Source organism: Oncorhynchus mykiss, chromosome 12 (genome assembly GCF_013265735.2).
Source record: "Oncorhynchus mykiss isolate Arlee chromosome 12, USDA_OmykA_1.1, whole genome shotgun sequence".
In the NCBI taxonomy this organism is placed as follows: Eukaryota; Metazoa; Chordata; class Actinopteri; order Salmoniformes; family Salmonidae; genus Oncorhynchus; species Oncorhynchus mykiss.
The window spans coordinates 22,426,046-22,444,633 of record NC_048576.1 but is presented as its reverse complement, the minus strand read 5'-3'; the positions used below and the strand labels follow the sequence as shown (position 1 = coordinate 22,444,633).

Genomic DNA, 18,588 nt, shown 5'->3' with positions numbered 1-18,588 from the left:
GATGTATTGTTGTCTCTGCCTTCTTGCCCTTTGTGCTGTTGACGGTGCCCAATAATGTTTGTACCATGTTTTGTGCTGCTACCATGTTGTGTTGCTACCATGTTGTTGTTGTGTTGTGTTGATACCATGCTGTGTTGTCATGTGTTGCTGCCCTACTATGTTGATGTCTAGGCCTCTTTTTATGTATTGTTGTGTTGTCTCTCTTGTTGTGATGTATGATTTGTCCTATAGGTATATTGTATTTATTATTTATTTTTAATCCCAGGCCCCCGTCCCCGCAGGAGGCCTTTTGGAAGGCCATTATTGTAAAAAAAAAAATTGTACTTCATGGACTTGCCTAGTTAATTAAAAGGTCAATAAAAGGTCAATCTATTATGCTGAGTTCATAATAGATGAATACTGTATATTATTATTTTTTTTTTTTAAGTTATTCAAATATAAATGACCAACGTTACAATCAATTGCCATAGATTTTCTGTCAATTACCAAAATTACTGAAGATTCTGGTAACTTTAGTAAATTACCGGTAGGTTTGCAACCCTAGAACTGATTTAACTCAAGGAGAAACTCGCTGCACATTTGTGAACTATTTCCACAAGACAGAGCTTGACGGCTAGACCTTGGATGTTTTCAACCCACCTTCTCTCCAGGTGTGACAGAGATCCTCCAGATACAGTGGACATAGGCTGCATATCCATTGGGATAACCAGGAGAGGAGAAGTTTCCACTACTGTCCTGTAGGCTGTCCCCACACCCTGCCCACAAAACAGCACATGGTAATAAAACAAAGAAACAGACTCTAAACACACCACAGGAATGGCATAAGCTACAATAGAGAAAGAAGGCAGTTGTCTCAACATACTGTCTCTACATACTGGAGATTTCCTTTAGCCTCAAAAAGGAGGAACAATAACTAGCACTTGAATGGTTGCTGATTTATTGGTTGTTGAATTTTAACAATGTTGGCCATTCCTGGGGCTTGAGTTCTCCAGATTACAAGAATAAACTGAATTCCAATTTTTGGAAACAAAGAAACAAAAAAACAATCAACCTCCTTTCGACGATGACAACGCAAGTCCATTCATCTACTAATTTCACAGATTTGTCGTCACGGTCTTGTCTTAGACTAACACAGTAATCATCAGCCGTCATCTTTTGAATAGGCAGGGGTGGTAGTAGTTAGACCTTGTGCAGGGTTTATCAGCATGTTCTCTCTGACATTTCACATGGTGAGAATTCTACACTCTTAGAAACAAAAAGAGCTATCTATAACCTAAAAGGGTTCTTTGGCTGTAGCCATAGCTGAAACCTTTGAAGAACCCTTTTGGGTTCCAGGTAAAATGGAAGGGTTCTACATGGAACCCAAAAGGGTTCTACCTGAAACCAAAAAGGGTGCTCTTATGGGGTCAGCCAAAGAACCAGCAGTCAGGAGGCCTGCCAAGTCGGATCTGTCTTACTTGTACACTTGTAGAGTTTGCGAGCTTGTGTGATGTCCCCTTTGCTCAGCCTTGTCCTCTGGCCAATGGGTGGCCTGACTCCATTTACATCATAGCGAGGTAGAATGGTGTCTAAGAAAATGCCTCTGTGGTTCAGACACAAACACAAACACAAACAGGGTCAATAAGAGAGACCAATAAGAGAGACCAACACCTATTCTCTCTTTGCAGAACTGAAGTTTTCATTTGTATTAATGGACAAGAGGAAACTTTGGTTTTACAGCGAAAATTCAAAACCATTCATCTTAGATATTACCATCATTAACAACAGTTCAATCGAGTACAGGCTTAACTGAATGAACAGCAAAGACAGAATGCAATATGATATTTTATTAAATAGTTTGGGGAATCCTCAGCGCCAGATGATGTGATGGCATCAAACCCCAAAACAGTTGCTGAAAAACAGCAAGTACGAGAATGAGGGTAAGTTTACATACAAATACATCCCAAGATTTGGTTGGTTGAGAGAGAGGAAGGTGATCATTGCCAGAGTGAACCAATGGGTTAAACAACAAGCGTGAAGAATGTGCATTATTGTGCCGTGCTTATACAGATGTAGGATCTTAATTTGATCACTCCTTTGTTGCTCATATAATTTCCTCCACAGCAGGGAATGCAAACTTGAGGTTTTAAAAACACTTCACTCTGGTCAAGCTTTATATTTCGATAAAACATGTTGAAGGCCCAAAATTTCTCCATCTTTGTAACATTGCAAAAATCTGAAACTTTTTGTCCAAAAATGATGCAGAAAAGCTAAGCCATGCTTTTTAAACTTCAATATTAGACTACTGCAATGCTCTACTCTCCAGCTACCCGGATAAGGCCTAGAATTTCTAAGCAAACAGCTGGAGGCAGGGCTTTCTCCTATTGATCTATATTTGTATGTGCTTTGGCAGTGGGCGGGGTTATATCCCGCCTGGTTGGCCCCATCCGAGGGTATCGTTGGACAGTGTCCCCTGACCCAGTCTCCAGTATCTATGCTGCAATAGTCTATGTGCCAGGGGGCTATGGTCAGTCTGTCCTATCTGGTGTAATTCTCCTGTCTTATCTGGTGTCCTGTGTGATGTTAAGTATACTCTCTTTGATTCTCCCATTGCGCTCTCGGAGGACCTGAGTCCTAGGACCAGGCCTCAGGACTTCCTGGCCGTCCTCAGTCCACTTGGCTATGGTACACTAACGTGCTACATTTTCCCGGACACACACACCTCTCTCTCCCTCTCTCCCGCCCGCTCGCCCTTTAGTCCTGAAGTGACCTGTTGCACCCTCTAAAATAACGTATTATCTGACCCTGCCATCTATGAACGTGTGGCCATGTACTCTCATAATCTGAACTAGGCACAGCTATATGAAGACTATCCACCCCTCAGAACCTGGTTTGTTCCTAGGTTCCTGCCTTTCTATGGAGTTTTTCTTAGCCACCGTGCTTCTATGGTACATCTGCATTGCTTGCAGGCTGGGTTTCTGTATAAGCACTTTGTAACATCTGCTGACAACTGTGGTATACGCGGGATAAACGCCTCCGTTCTATACATACCTTGGAAAAAATAAACGATGCATAATCCTTTGTGGAGTTCACTTTTCCAAGGTAATGTACAGAATGGAGGCGTTTATCATGCTTATACCAGAGAAAATAATACTAAAGCACACATTTACCGGCATCATTTTTTGTTGTTGATGATATTTTCATTTTTATAAGCTCTCATCTTTCATTCGATTAGTTCGATATTAATTGACGCGACCCAGTTGTTCATTCATTATGTTCCATTGCCATGCTGGTGGCAACGTTCTTAACCCTTGCTTGCTAGCTAGCCAACTAACTATGGCTAACACGGGCACAACCCCTTCACCCAGTATAACAGCAAAGTAGCTGCATTTGTGTTTGTTTAAACCATTTTCTATCGACATTCATTTTGATACATCCATAACGATTAGCTGATGATGCCCGATTAGCTAGAAAAGTTTGCCTTCTCATCAGGATACTCGTCAACAATGACTGTTAATAACGAGGAGACAGCATTGCAAACTAGAAACATGTGTGAGGATTGGACAGCATAGCGGCAGCAGGTTCATCACTCACCTCGTTAGGTCATCAGATGCTCCAAAAAGAATATGTCTCTGCAAAAGCAAATCAATGCTACCTAGCAAAAAATGTTCCTCGTTGGACCTGCATTTACAATGTATCTTATTTCAGTTTCTGTGGTTGTTGATTTAGAATTCTGTAAGTACAGTCTGCAGGTGTAAGCGCTTATTACATCATGATTACGAGGAGTCCCGATATCTTTTCCGACTGTCCCAATATATTTTCCAACTTGTCCCATCATTTGGTTTTAATGTCCATTCTAGAATGCCCTTCTAGCCAATCAGAAACAAGTTTTCAACAATGCTGTGGATTAACATCCACATAATAATTCACATTTCCTGTTGCCGCAGGATTTCCTGCTGTAGCAAACTGGCTCAAATTAATATCCTACATCTGTAGGCTAAGGTAAATAGGTGAATCACATTCCGCACATGGCTATTAGGAAAGAGGAGAAGAAACAAGACGCTATGCTGATGATGATACGTTTGTATTCATTCCCACTACGCCCGTAGAATAGGAAACAAAGTTAATTATGTTCTTCTTACTGGATGAAGTTAAATGATCATTCAGACCAGCCTTCCTGATTAAACTTTCATAAACTACATTTCCACTGGAAAAGCAGTCATGAGTCGGGACAGCTGAGGCGCAAGCCATAATAAGATATTTTCACATGGGGTTCCTGTTTGACACTTTACTACTTTATTGAACTCCCTTTCTGTCCCTCAGTAGCCAGTTAGGGAGCTCACCATCACCAGGTTCCCATGGCGATGCACCCTTGAATGGCAGGCATGTGCAAACAGAGTGTTCTGAATGAGGGCTTTAGGCTGTGCCAAAGGGCTCTGTGGAGCCCAGCCCTGAATGCAAGAGAACAAGGCCACTCCAGCCCAGATTGTCACATACAAAGACCCAACTGGCAGCCCTATATTTACCCTGGCCCGCCTCCACGACCCTGGCCTGCAAAGTGTTGGTGGAGGTAAAAAAGTAAAACACAGAAAAAGCAACAGGGTAACAACATGCACGAGACTGAAATGAAAAGACGTCCGTCTTCTGTGAAATCATTCCAATCAGGACCCAATCGCCATGGCTTCCAGTGGTTATTTGCAGGAGAACTATGTGCAAAGTGTTAGTTTTGTTGGAAGACAACCAGTTCCTGACAGTGAGGGACATTGTTATTCTAACATGTATACTAATAAGAGGATTTATCATGCACGGGGGGGGGGGATATGGGGGTTATGGGGGATATTGGGGGATATGGGGGATTTAAAAAAAAATGGCACTATTAATTTATTGTATACCAGACAACTAAGATGCTTCACTGCATAAAATGTATATTTGACCTGACTAGAATATATCAGGGGAAAAGCAAAGTACTTGTGTGAATAATACTCAACTGAAGGTCAGAATATGTTACATGTTGATCCTAAGGAGTAGAATGTCCAACCAGACAGTTGGAGTCTGACCTAATGAACCAAACAGAGCCTATAATGAATCAGTTGCTTTGTACCAACCTTGAAAAGGTATTCCGTGCGTAATGCATGATGCTGTCAAAGTCGTACACTTCCCCAAGAGAGTCCACCTCCCCTGGCTCCATCTTCAGGAAGTTATACTCTTGACCTGGGACAAATGGGAAGAATCAAGATTTGACCTGTCAGACTAAAATCAGGTATTATTCAATAATTTGACTAAACAGGCAGGCAGACAGACAGAGAGAAAGAGAGAGACTTACCTGCCTGGATGTTATCTCTGATAATACTGACATGCTCATCGCGGTCGGGTCGTGTATGCTCGTGCCAGAAGCCGATCACGTGGCCCAGTTCATGCACAACGATCCCAAACTTGTCACAGTTCTTTCCTATGGAGATGGCCTGGGGACCTCCGCCCCTCCTGCCCACGTAGGAGCAACACCTGCAGAGGGAGACACAGTCTTTCAGGGGGATATGCGCTTGGGAGACAGTGGGCCTTTTCCCACAGATTGTGCTTGATTAACATTTACTTCAGTCAATTCAGCACATATAATACCTTATTACATGTATTGAATTGAAAAATTACCCATTGATTTGTACTCATTGATTTTCTTTCAGTTCATTATTTGACCCCTGAATGAAAATGGATTTGACCGTTTACCCCGCAATAACCCAGTATGTTCAAACTCTGCAACTGGAGAAATACAATACAGCTCTAGCTCTATGGTCAGTCACACATGAAAACCAAGCCCAGATTTAGAAACTGACCAAAGACTTTGCTCTGAGGCAATGTTCCAGGTTCTTTTTTTGTCACATGCAATTTGTGACGATCTCAGCTAGTTTTGGAGCAAGGGGGTGAAACGTGGCTATAGGAGGCGCAAAAACACTCAAAAACACACATACAGTAACAGGTTGAAAATAATTGCACAGCACATGCAGGCAACACACACATTGTTTTTAATTTTTTTTATCCTTTATTTAAAGAGCGGGCACATTGAGATTTACAACTCTTTTACAAGTCAGCCCTGGCCAAAAGAACTGTGTACTTACACATGGTCTAGAATCAAATCCCATGTGTAGAACAACTATCTTACAGCCTCGCTCCCAGTCTTTTCTTTCTTTTTCAAAGGAGAACAGATTTTCTAACTCCTTACATATTTGTATTTATTTGTGAAATGACAGGAGCAGAGAAGCAGGGAGAAAGAGCAGCGGAATGAGAAATTCATAGGGCTGATGAAGGGTTTGAACCGGCATCTGTGTGTGGTTCCGAGGATGAGAGTGTTACTGCTAGACTATGCATTTGGAGCCAGTCCTAATCTGTCTTAAGCAAAAAATATGAGAGAAGAAAGAGCAATTAGTCCTGCAGTATGAAGTATGAACCTTGTCTGAATGGCAGACATTGTGAAAGGTTTAAGGTCAACGTGGAGGCATGTAGTTGCTGCTCATGAAGATAATCACCAGGTTTGAAACCACAGGAGCTGAAGATATAGGCTAAAATGACAGTGAAGCATTCCTGCCTGAAGTGTATTCTTTTGCATAGGAAAACATATATTTTGTGTCAAGGACAGCTTAGAAGGCCACAACCCAGAAGCAACTGGCAATGTTCTGTGGGATGGAGCTGTACTGATGAAAATCAGGAGAGAGCTGTAATTTACCAGCAGGTGGGCATAAAGGACTTCTAAGTAGTAGGTGCGTGCATTGAGCTTTCCTGGAGAGACAAGAGAAGATTTGGTATCCTAATAGACGGGTTGGTTGTTTAGCAACAAAACCGACGTGGGCGCAAATATGAGACAAAACAGACTGAGTTGGCATAGGTTGTTGACAACATGTACACTATATTTGGATGCAGTCTATCACAGTGCCATCAGTTTTGTCACCAAAGCCCCATATACTACCCACCACTGTGACCTGTACACTCTCGTTGGCTGGCCATCGCTTCATACTCGTTGCCAACCCCACTGGCTACAGGTCATCTACAAGTCTTTGCTAGGTAAAGCTCTGCCTTATCTCAGCTCACTGGTCACCATAGCAGCACCCATCCGTAGTACGCGCTCCAGAAGTTATATCTCACTGGTCACCCACAAAGCCAATTCCTCCTTCGGCAGCCTTTCCTTCCAGTTCTCTGCTGCCAATGACTGGAATGAACAGCAAAAATCATTGAAGCTGGAGACATATATCTCCCTCACTAGCTTTAATAAGCACCAGCTGTCAGAGCAGCTCACAGATCACTGCACTTGTACATAGCTCATCTGTAAATAGCCCATCCAACTACCTCATCCCCATACTGTATTTTTTCATTTATCTTGCTCCTTTGCACCCCAGTATATCTACCATTCCAGTGTTTAATTGCTATATTGTAATTACTTTGCAAGAATGAGCTTCATATTGGTGACTTTCTCAGCTAACCCGTCTATAGCCTATTGCAACAATGGCCTGTCACTCACCCGCACGGCCGGTAGGTGAAGACTATGTAGCTCTCCTCCGTTGTCCTCTCAATGAAGGTCACGCACGTGTGCTTCTCCCAGTGACGCATGGCCTGACGGAATATCGCTCGCTGGCTGCCTAAAAGGGAGGGTGGTCCTTCAAGTGCCCTAATCAAGGACTGCACTGAGAGTCTCAGTGGATTGAATTACTGATGTCGTACATTAGTAGACAACTTATATGATTGAACATCAAAAGCAAACAAATGATGATTTATTCTCTATAATGATTATGGTTATACTGCAGATATGTACAGACAGATGGAGAGACGTTAACAATCAATGAAGCATCTGAAAATCAAGTCAATTTAAGGTCTTTCTCTATCTCCTAGTCAGAACTCACCACTGAAATTCCCACTGATTACATATGGAATGACCCCATCTGGCCACACCCGCTCTGGTCTGGAGGTGGCAGCCCTCCTCCTGCGACGAAAGCCCTGCCCATGGCTGTCTGGAGACATGTCATTCCTACTGCTCTCACTGGACAACGAACCATTCACTGGAACAAACACATGCAAACAGATAAGTAACCCATGCAGGGTTGAGGTCATTCAGTCAATTTTAACTCAGTCCCTTCGGAAAACAAATGTAACCCCTCGTTTAAAATTCATACATGGTTTAGCAACTCAGATGGCAGTCATATGTGAACACACCCTAAATTGACCCCAATTGTGAAATCCTCCATGTCCAGCATGGCTCCTGTACTGTACCTGCATCTGTGTCGTTGAAGGTCTGGATGGACCTCTGAATAACATCCAGAATGCGGTCCACCTTAAACATACGTAGGTCTTCCTCATCCAAAGCAATGTCTCCCAGGAAGGCAGCTAGAGCAAACACACAGACACAACCAAGAATTCATCCTGTAGCTGAAACATTGTTTTAATGCGATTCACAGTTGGCAAAAAAAGTTTGCAAAACTAGAGAGATACTTATTTAGACAGGCAATCAAGAAGACAGAGATGGAAAAAGTGAAAGGGAGACAACTACTGTTTTTGGTAAACCTTTATTTGTACCCGAATATATAGCTACACAGTAGTTGGAAGAAACTGGAAGTAAAGGTGGGAATCTGGTATATTTAAAACATAAACATATCTACAGCCACTCGGCATGGTACGCATTTGAATTCAGCTGACAGTATATCACCTACAGCATGTAAAGCAGTGCTTTGGGGTATGTTATGCTTAGGTCCCTCATTTTTGACATGTGTGAAGCTATGCAGTAAGGCCCACACCCTGCCTGCTGGCTATGGTGTGTGAGCTGATGTGTGATTGGTGCTTCCCTCTCCCCCAATGGGAGGCCCTCAGGGCTCTGTTAGACTACTGTTTGACAAGCGCACACAGCTCCTGCATACAGTATGCACTGCAAAATAATCCCCACATACCCACTAACTGTCACATGTGTGAGCACATATAGTGCATTCATGCTTAAACAGAGATGCCCAATAGAACACAATTATACTGAACAAAAATATAAATGCAACATGCAACAATTTCAACAATTTTATTAAGTTACCCTAATCTATGGATTTCACATGACTGGGCAGCGGTAAAGCCAGCGGTACAGCCTGCGGTGCAGCGGTGCGGCCTTGGAGGGCATAGGCCCACCCACTTGGTAGCGAGGCCCACCCACTGGGGAGAATGAGACAATCAGAATGAGTTTTCCCAAAAAAAAGGCTTTATTACAGACAGAAATACTGCTCAGCAGCGTTCCCGCAGGTGAAGAAGCCAAATGTGGAGGTCCTTGCGTGGTTACACGTGGCCTGTGAATATGAGGCCAATTGGACGTACTGCCAAATTCTCTGAAATGGCATTGGTAGAGAAATACAATTTTAATAATCTGGTAACAGCTTTGGTTGACATTCCTGCAGTCAGAATGTCAAGCACTCTCCCTCAAAACTTGAGACATCTGTGGCATTGTGTTGTGTGACCAAACTGCACATTTTAAAGCGGCCTTTTATTGTCCCCAGCACAAGGTGCACCTGTAATCATACTGTTCAATCAGCCTCTTGAAATGCCACACCTGTCAGGTGGATGGGTTATCTTGGCAAAGGAGAAATGCTCACTAACAGGGATGTGAACAAATTTGTGTACAAATTTAAGCTGTTTGTGTGTATGGAACATTTCTGGGATTTTTCACTTCAGCTCATGAAACACTTTACATAGTGTGTTTATATTTTTGTTCAGTGTACATAAAGGGGTTGAAATAGACGTGCTTTCTGAATCTGAACCCTTTTTCCCCATGACATACAGTAATCTAAATCAACCCCACACAAACCTTATGGTCATGTTCCAATACCCATACTACCACATAGATCGGCATGATGGTGTGCAGCAGTGTGCAGATGTAGAGCTGAGAGGCCATACTCTTTGAATACCCAGACAGGCTGCTACTTGTCAGTTAGAGTAACCTGTCAAAGCATAACAATCGGAAGGCTTAATTAGCACAGTGAGTTGAGAGAAATTGATCAGAAAACAGGTTCAATTCAACCTGCCATGACAAATCGAACCTTTAGAGCCACAAAGTGTGAGATGCATGACATATAGATTGGTACATTTCAGATATGATACTCAGAATTTATAATTAAGTAGTCAAAGCAATATGTTAAAGTAGATGCCTCTTGGGAATTTGCTGACTTCTGTCCAGAGGGAATGTCTAGTGGGATTGATCTACACTCTGCCTTTTTTCTCCTTTTCCCTTGTGGCTACCCTCACACTGTGACATGTTCAAATAAGGTCCATGGAAAATTAGCACTCCACAATACTAACCTAAATGACGGAGTGAAAAGAAGGAAGCCTGTACAGAATCAAAATATTCTAAAACATGCAACAAGGCACTTAAATTATACTGCCAAAAAATGTGATAAAAAATAAACTTTTGTCCTGAATACAAAGCATTATGTTTGGTGGAAAAAAAGATCACTGAGTACCACTCTTCATATTTTCAAGCATGGTGGTGGCTGCATCATGTTATGGGTATGCTTGTCATGGGCAAGGACTAGAGAGATGTTTTATTAATAAAAAGAAACAAAATACAGCTATAAGTACAGGCAAAATCCTAGAGTAAGACCTGGTTTAGTCTGCTTTCCAACAAAACTGGGAGGGAAAATGCACCTTTCAGCAGGACAATAAACTAAAATACAAGGCCAAATCTACACAGGAGTTGCAGGAAATGTAAAACGTGCAGTGTATTTGAGGTTTGAAAAGGTTTTTGAAGTTTGCAATTTCAATTTTTAAGGGTTTGTATAAGTGTATAAACCCCTACAAAAATGTCCATTAATTATAATCCACATAATAATTCACATTTCCTGTTGCTGCAGGATTATTTTCCTGCTGTAACAATCTGGCTCAAATTAAGACCCTACATCTGTACATGGGTGATGATGCACCACTTCATGGGGCAAGGGAAAGTAAATTATGGAGAAGGGAACCACCAAATCCTGGGTCTAAGTAACCCTAACTAAGTACTTTGGCAATAAGCCCCGGTTGTCCCTGCCTTTGAAGCAAAGTCATTCATGCAAAGAGTGACTGTAAATGACTGCAGACCTAGGCCTACAGTGCTCAGCACATGCCTTGCAGCCAGTGGGATTTCACCGGCTTCCAACCGAGGACTACTCTGTCATGGCCTCAATGACCCCGGGTCTCCAGGCAACGGAGAGACGGATAGAAGAAACAGGACAGAGATGATATTAGGGGGGAGAAGGAAGAAGGGAACAGGACAAAGGAGGAAATAAAGAATGGAGAGGGAAAAGTAAATATGGGGAAGGTTGGGAGGATGGAGAGAAGATGAGAGTAACGTGATATAAAATTAGAGGAAAGGGAAGAAAAGAGGGGAGTTGAGAGATGTGGGGAACCAGATAGTTGAACACAATTGTAAACTGGGTCTTCAAGAAGAGGGAGCCTATTCAGTGCACCGTCAATGTATTATTAAATACAAATAAAAAGCATCGGAGTGGATCACAATGGTGCTGTGACCCGAGTTTGATCTATTGATGTCTAGTCTGTTAGGTAATGGGGTCATTGTGAAGAGGAGGAAGAGGCCAAATGGCATTGAAGTATGATGGAGGGGGTTCAGTGAACCACGCTCACGTGATGAGTAACCTTGTCTGAGTGTACATTTTCTGAGGAAGCTCCGTGGATTAATACAACCTCAGATGATCTGAGTTCAAACTAGGTTAGCGGTTACTGAGATTTACCTAAATGTACCACCTAAAACCACTCCCTTTTCCCAGGATAAATAACTGTGAGAAACCGATAAATTGTAATAAAATATTATAAATTATTTATATGAACATGACGTGAAATGGAACTTTTAAATTACAGTGCCTTGCAAAAGTATTCGGCCCCCTTGAACTTTGCGACCTTTTGCCACATTTCAGGCGTCAAACATAAAGATGTAAAAATGTATTTTTTGTGAAGAATCAACAACAAGTGGGACACAATCATGAAGTGGAACGACATTTATTGGATATTTCAAACTTTTTTAACAAATCAAAAACTGAAAAATTGGGCGTGCAAAATTATTCAGCCCCTTTACTTTCAGTGCAGCAAACTCTCTCCAGAAGTTCAGTGAGGATCTCTGAATGATCCAATGTTGACCTAAATGACTAATGATGATAAATACAATCCACCTGTGTGTAATCAAGTCTCCGTATGAATGCACCTGCACTGTGATAGTCTCAGAGGTCCGTTAAAAGCGCAGAGAGCATCATGAAGAACAAGGAACACACCAGGCAGGTCCGAGATACTGTTGTGAAGAAGTTTAAAGCCGGATTTGGATACAAAAAGATTTCCCAAGCTTTAAACATCCCAAGGAGCACTGTGCAAGCGATAATATTGAAATGGAAGGAGTATCAGACCACTGCAAATCTACCAAGACCTGGCCGTCCCTCTACACTTTCAGCTCATACAAGGAGAAGAATGATCAGAGATGCAGCCAAGAGGCCCATGATCACTCTGGATGAACTGCAGAGATCTACAGCTGAGGTGGGAGACTCTGTCCATAGGACAACAATCAGTCGTATATTGCACAAATCTGGCCTTTATGGAAGAGTGGCAAGAAGAAAGCCATTTCTTAAAGATATAAAAAGTGTTGTTTAAAGTTTGCCACAAGCCACCTGGGAGACACACCAAACATGTGGAAGAAGGTGCTCTGGTCAGATGAAACCAAAATTGAACTTTTTGGCAACAATGCAAAACGTTATGTTTGGCGTAAAAGCAACACAGCGCATCACCCTGAACACACCATTCCCACTGTCAAACATGGTGGTGGCAGCATCATGGTTTGGGCCTGCTTTTCTTCAGCAGGGACAGGGAAGATGGTTAAAATTGATGGGAAGATGGATGGAGCCAAATACAGGACCATTCTGGAAGAAAACCTGATGGAGTCTGCAAAAGACCTGAGACTGGGACGGAGATTTGTCTTCCAACAAGACAATGATCCAAAACATAAAGCAAAATCTACAATGGAATGGTTCAAAAATAAACATATCCAGGTGTTAGAATGGCCAAGTCAAAGTCCAGACCTGAATCGAATCGAGAATCTGTGGAAAGAACTGAAAACTGCTGTTCACAAATGCTCTCCATCCAACCTCACTGAGCTCGAGCTGCTTTGCAAGGAGGAATGGGAAAAAATGTCAGTCTCTCGATGTGCAAAACTGATAGAGACATACCCCAAGCGACTTACAGCTGTAATCGCAGCAAAAGGTGGCGCTACAAAGTATTAACTTAAGGGGGCTGAATAATTTTGCACGCCCAATTTTTCAGTTTTTGATTTGTTAAAAAGGTTTGAAATATCCAATAAATGTTGTTCCACTTCATGATTGTGTCCCACTTGTTGTTGATTCTTCACAAAAAAATACAGTTTTCTATCTTTATGTTTGAAGCCTGAAATGTGGCAAAAGGTCGCAAAGTTCAAGGGGGCCGAATACTTTTGCAAGGCACTGTATATGCAATGTCTAAATCTGGATTCTCTACAGCCTTCTCTCTAGTCACTGCATGTTCAATGCTCAGGGTGGGGACCGACAGCCAATCTCAGTATGTATCAGTATCATCTCATCATGGTAACTTTTTATTGTGACAGGTGGACCTACATTTGCTGCAGCATAGCCTATGCTACAGTAGTATAATGACCGAATGCGAGTCTAATTTACACATCTCTATCTATGCTTTCAGAGTCACCTAATTTTTAAAATGTTTATTGCAGCTGCAGAGAGTGCAAGAGCGAGCACACTATCAATTCCATTCAAATTTCTTCCAAAATAGATCATCCTGTTCAAGATTGATTTATAGTCCTATATATACAGTGGCAAGAAAAAGTATGTGACCCCTTTGGAAATACCTGGATTTCTGCATAAATTGGTCAAAAAATTTGATTTGATCTTCATCTAAGTCACAACAATATACAAACACAGTCTGCTTAAACTAATAACACACAAACAATTATATGTTTTCATGTCTTTATTGAACACACTGTGTAAACATTCACAGTGTAGGGTGAGAAAAGTATGTGAACTCTTGGATTTAATAACTGGTTGACCTTCCTTTGGCAGCAATAAACTCAACCAAACATTTTCTGTAGTTGCGGATCAGACCTGCACAACGATCAGGAGGAATTTTGGACCATTCATTTTTACAAAACTGTTTCAATTCAGCAAAATTCTTAGGATGTCTGGAGTGAACCGCTCTCAAGGTCATGCTACAGCATTTTAAATCGGGTTAAGGTCAGAACTCTGATTGGGCCACTCCGGAAGTCATACTTTCTTCTGTTCAAGCCATTCTGTTGTTGATTTACTTTGTGTTTTGGGTCGTTGCCCTGTTGCATCACCCAACTTCTGTTGAGTTTCAATTGGCGGACAGATAGTCTTACATTATCCTGCAAAATGTCTTGATAAACTTGGGAATTCATTTTTCGGCGATGATAGCAAGCTGTCCAGGCCCTGAGGCAGCAAAGCAGCCCCAAACCATGATGCTCTCTCCACCATACTTTACAGTTGGGACGAGATGTTGGTGTTTTGTGCCTTTTTCTCTCCACGCCCTAGCCGGCTCAAGATTTTTCCTTGCCCCAGTTGGCTCGGCAGGCGCCCATCCCACGTCAGGCCTCAGCCGGATCGCCAGGTTTTTATGCCTCGGCCGGCCCGTCAGGCTCGTCCGGACGGGACACCGGGTGGCGTCCCTAGTGGAGGGGGGGGAGCTTCCACTCTCCCTCCTTGGTGCTCGAGGGTGCCAGGCTGCCTTGCTTAACGCACTTCTGCCACCATCATTACGCACACCTGCTCCCCTCGTCACACGCATCAGCGATCCATTACACTTACCTGGACCCACTCACCTGTGTTTATTTCCTACCCTATATCTGTCTGTTCCCGAGGTTGTCCCCCGCTTCAGCATTATTGTCGTCATGTTGTTTTGTTCCCCCTGTTCTGACGCTGTTCCTGTCCTGTTCCTTGTCTGTGCTTGATTAAATGTTCACTCTCCATTCCTGCTTCTCATCATCAGCATCGGTTCTTAGAGAAAGAGGTAGGCAGGCTAAAAGCATTAGGGGAAATATTCTTAAAAATGATAACCAAATTTGCTATACTTTGTAGGACACATGGTGCTGCACCAGAATGTTCTCTCTGCTTTATCATGGTTTGAACGAGGTGCCTAATTCCAGCCCATATAATACAGTATAATACAATACAGTACAGTAGTACAGTTCACACTCAAAAAGATTAGCCTACTGGAGCTTGTTTCATTCATTATATTTTATTTTCGTGCTTAAATTTTTGATTAAAACTATTCAAATCCAGACACAGGGTTATTTATATCCTTTAAATGCTTTTGAATGACACTTCCGGTTTTGGCGGGAAATACCGTGTTAGTGATTTATTTTCGGGATGGAACATTTGTAAAATACCGGGAAAATATTCAATCCGAGTTCAAACCCAGGTGGTCACAGATACATATAGCATTGTGGATAACAGTCGTCTGGCTGAGCAGACCCGTTTCCAAAATGAAGTACCTTGTTACATACCCTAGAGTCCAGAGTGTTTAAATTGATGGATTTAATTAAATGGACATTTCACCTTAGCTCTATATTAAAAACATCAAGACTTTGTCATAAACATTTAAAAAAGTGCTCACCACAAGCTAGAACGAGCACATTTTAATTTCACAGGTAGGATCAGGAAGTTTCGACTTCCTATGTATTAGTCTGCTTATAGTGTACCACAAGGTCCTGCATTCATAGCAAATGCACGATGCATGACAGGGCCAGAGCAGGAAGCACCGGCCCACGCTGAGCTGTAGTCTTTCAGAGGCTGAGAGAAAATGTGGCACCCTGTACATCTAACAATGAATATGCCGATAGGAACATCGCTGGAAATGTCCAATGGCTCTATCGAACAAGGACAACCATATAAAGTATACCTGAACACAAATGTATAGAACGATAATCATAACATAGAGGCTTTGTGGAATGCACACAAAGCGGGACTACGTTAATGTTCAGATCTCATCCACATGAGGTCATCGGGTGTATAATTCGGTGCGTGAAACCCAGACATGACTTCTCGGTGGTCAATATGTGTGAAACAGATCTCACTGACCTAGAGGTGCCTTGGACATGATCAAAACAAACCCAGAGTCATAGGTGAAATATCCCTTTAAGGCTTTGTCCCTTGTTTTGACTCTATCATCTCTTGCACCCAATTGACATGTTCCATGTCTGTTCTTTAAAACTGTTTCATAGCTATTCCAGCCTCGCTTAAGTACAATGTTATGTCTATATATATATATATATATATATATATATATATATATATATATATATATATATATATATATATATATATATATATATATATATATACACACACACACACACACAGGTTTTAGGACCACATTTTGTGCCCAATGTTATTTAGCAAGCCTAGATTCATCAAAAGACCATATCCTCTGTTTTGAATATTTTTCATCATGCCCCCACTTGACATGTTCCATGGCCATTCTATTCAAGTCTTCCATAGCTCTATTCCAGCCTCCTACATACACTACAGAAGGTAAAACAGGATAAATGATCTTCACATAACAGAGAACATTGAATTGTATTGAAGCAAGCTCAAAGTGATGCTTGATTGATTAATGGACAAAGGCTTTTCAGCCCAGTCTGGATTTGACAGCTGTCTGTGTGTTCCATACAATACCCCTAACACACCACTGTGGAACAATGCCCGGCGCACCATGCACGATATGGTTGGACTTGGCCTCGAGTTTATTATCATTTATACCATAATTGATTTCGGTAACTTTACACGCTGTTGCTATACTACGTAAGTGATGTGCTTCACCTTCGAGCGGCGCGCTTGTGAAAACAAGTTCAACTCATTGCCTGTCCCTTTAAATCAACCATCACTTCGGTCTTGCCCAATGTGCAGTCTTATCTATAAAGGGAATCCAGATAAAGCAAACTATAATTAAATATCCCATATAATATGAAACATAGTAACATTACCAGCTTTGCAGGGATCTTTGTAGTCGATTACTTCTGGGGCGCTTAGGTCAATGAAGTTACTTGTTTCCACATCCAAATCAACCGTAAGTAAAACGCGGAGACCTGATAGCAGTAACAAATAGCTCGGCATAAAAGTCATATTTTGAAGTTAATAAAAGCAGAGTTTTGGAAAATTAAAAGAAAAGAAAAGAAAGGAAAAGCGGGTAGACAGAGAGGATTTGGGGAAACGCAATCTTTTTTTTTTTTTTTGAGGGCGGGTTTATACACACGGTGCTGCCTCTCCACAATGTCTTTATTCTAGATCAGTGATTCGCTAACATACCCGGGCGCCAGGCCAACATCCCATAGAAAAGCTTACAAACTTAGCACACTGGAGGTCGTGACACAAAGCTGCACCCTGGTCACCAACACAGGCCAATTCAGTTTTTTTTTAAATCAACACAATTTTGTAGTGCAATCTTGTTGTAAACTAGACTTGTAAAATGCCTATTTTTTATGTATGAACCCATACAGGATGTTATTTTCGTCATAGGGGTTTATAGCCTAGGGGCCGGATGTATGGGGTTAGGATTGAGATGGGGTGTTAGGGGTAAATTGGAGTTTAGGGTTTAAAAACTATCCAATGCTCTGGGTGAACTGAATAAGTAAACTGACCCATTTCACTAACATTTCCAGCTGAATGGTTGGTTGGTTTATCCCAGTTAGCCTAGACCTGGGTGACAGCGGGCCCTATATTACTTTCATTCAATGTCTATAGCCTGAGCCCTTGTTGATTAAATGTGTGTTCAACATATTGGACATTGTGATCTCCTCAACCCCAGAGTTAATGGGACAACCAACCCCAACAAAACTGCTGTTGACACACCTAACAGCATCATATACAATTATGTTGAAAAGTTTGGGGTCACCTAGAAATGTCCTTGTTTTCCATGAAAACATAAATGAAATGAGTTGCGAAATGAATAGGAAATATAGTCAAGACGTTGGCAAGGTTATAAATAAGGATATTTTATTTGAATAATCAGTTTGTCCTTCAAACTTTGCTTTCGTCAAATAATCTTCCATTTGCAGCAATTACAGCTTTGCAGACCTTTGGCATTCTAGTTGTCAATTTCTTGAGGTAATATGAAGAGATTTCACCCCATGCTTCCTGAAGCACCTCACACAAATACGGTCGATCTGCTCCCACAACAGCTCAATAGGGTTGAAATCTGGTGACTGTGCTGGCCACTCCATTATAGACAGAATACCAGCTGACTGCTTCTTCCCTAAATAGTTATTGCATAGTTTTGAGCTGTGCTTTAGGTCATTGTCCTGTTGTAGGAGGAAATTAGCTCCAATTAAGCACCGTCCACAGGGTATGGTATGGCGTTGCAAAATGGAGTGATAGCCTTCATTCTTCGAGATCCTTTTTACCCTGTACTTCCACTCTTCCACCACCAAAGCACCCCATCACATTGCCTCCACCATGCTTGACAGATGGCGTCAAGCACTCCTCCAGCATCTTTTCATTTTTTCTGCGTCTCCCGAATGTTCTTCTTTGTGATCCGAACAACTGAAACTAAGATTTATCTGTCCATAAC

General features: G+C 41.9%; 1 protein-coding gene across 3 annotated transcripts in view; it reads right to left on the bottom strand.

Moving 5' to 3' along the window:
• LOC110537216 (bone morphogenetic protein 1) overlaps window positions 1–18,005 on the bottom strand; it is a 53,354-nt gene extending 35,349 nt beyond the window's left edge. For 2 of the 3 annotated variants that reach the window (XM_021623085.2, XM_021623087.2), the window contains exons 1-8: window positions 17,006–18,005; window positions 8,230–8,343; window positions 7,863–8,018; window positions 7,484–7,601; window positions 5,303–5,481; window positions 5,085–5,190; window positions 1,458–1,582; window positions 640–755 (exon numbers count right to left, since the gene is read on the bottom strand). In XM_021623085.2, the coding sequence (XP_021478760.2) occupies window positions 640–755; window positions 1,458–1,582; window positions 5,085–5,190; window positions 5,303–5,481; window positions 7,484–7,601; window positions 7,863–8,018; window positions 8,230–8,343; window positions 17,006–17,144 (1,053 nt within the window). In that variant the 5' untranslated portion in view covers window positions 17,145–18,005. Of the gene's footprint in view, window positions 1–639; window positions 756–1,457; window positions 1,583–5,084; window positions 5,191–5,302; window positions 5,482–7,483; window positions 7,602–7,862; window positions 8,019–8,229; window positions 8,344–9,793; window positions 9,927–17,005 lie in introns of all 3 variants that reach the window. The other variant, XM_021623088.2, reaches the window with a different exon arrangement.
• Between the last annotated feature and the right edge of the window lie 583 nt (window positions 18,006–18,588).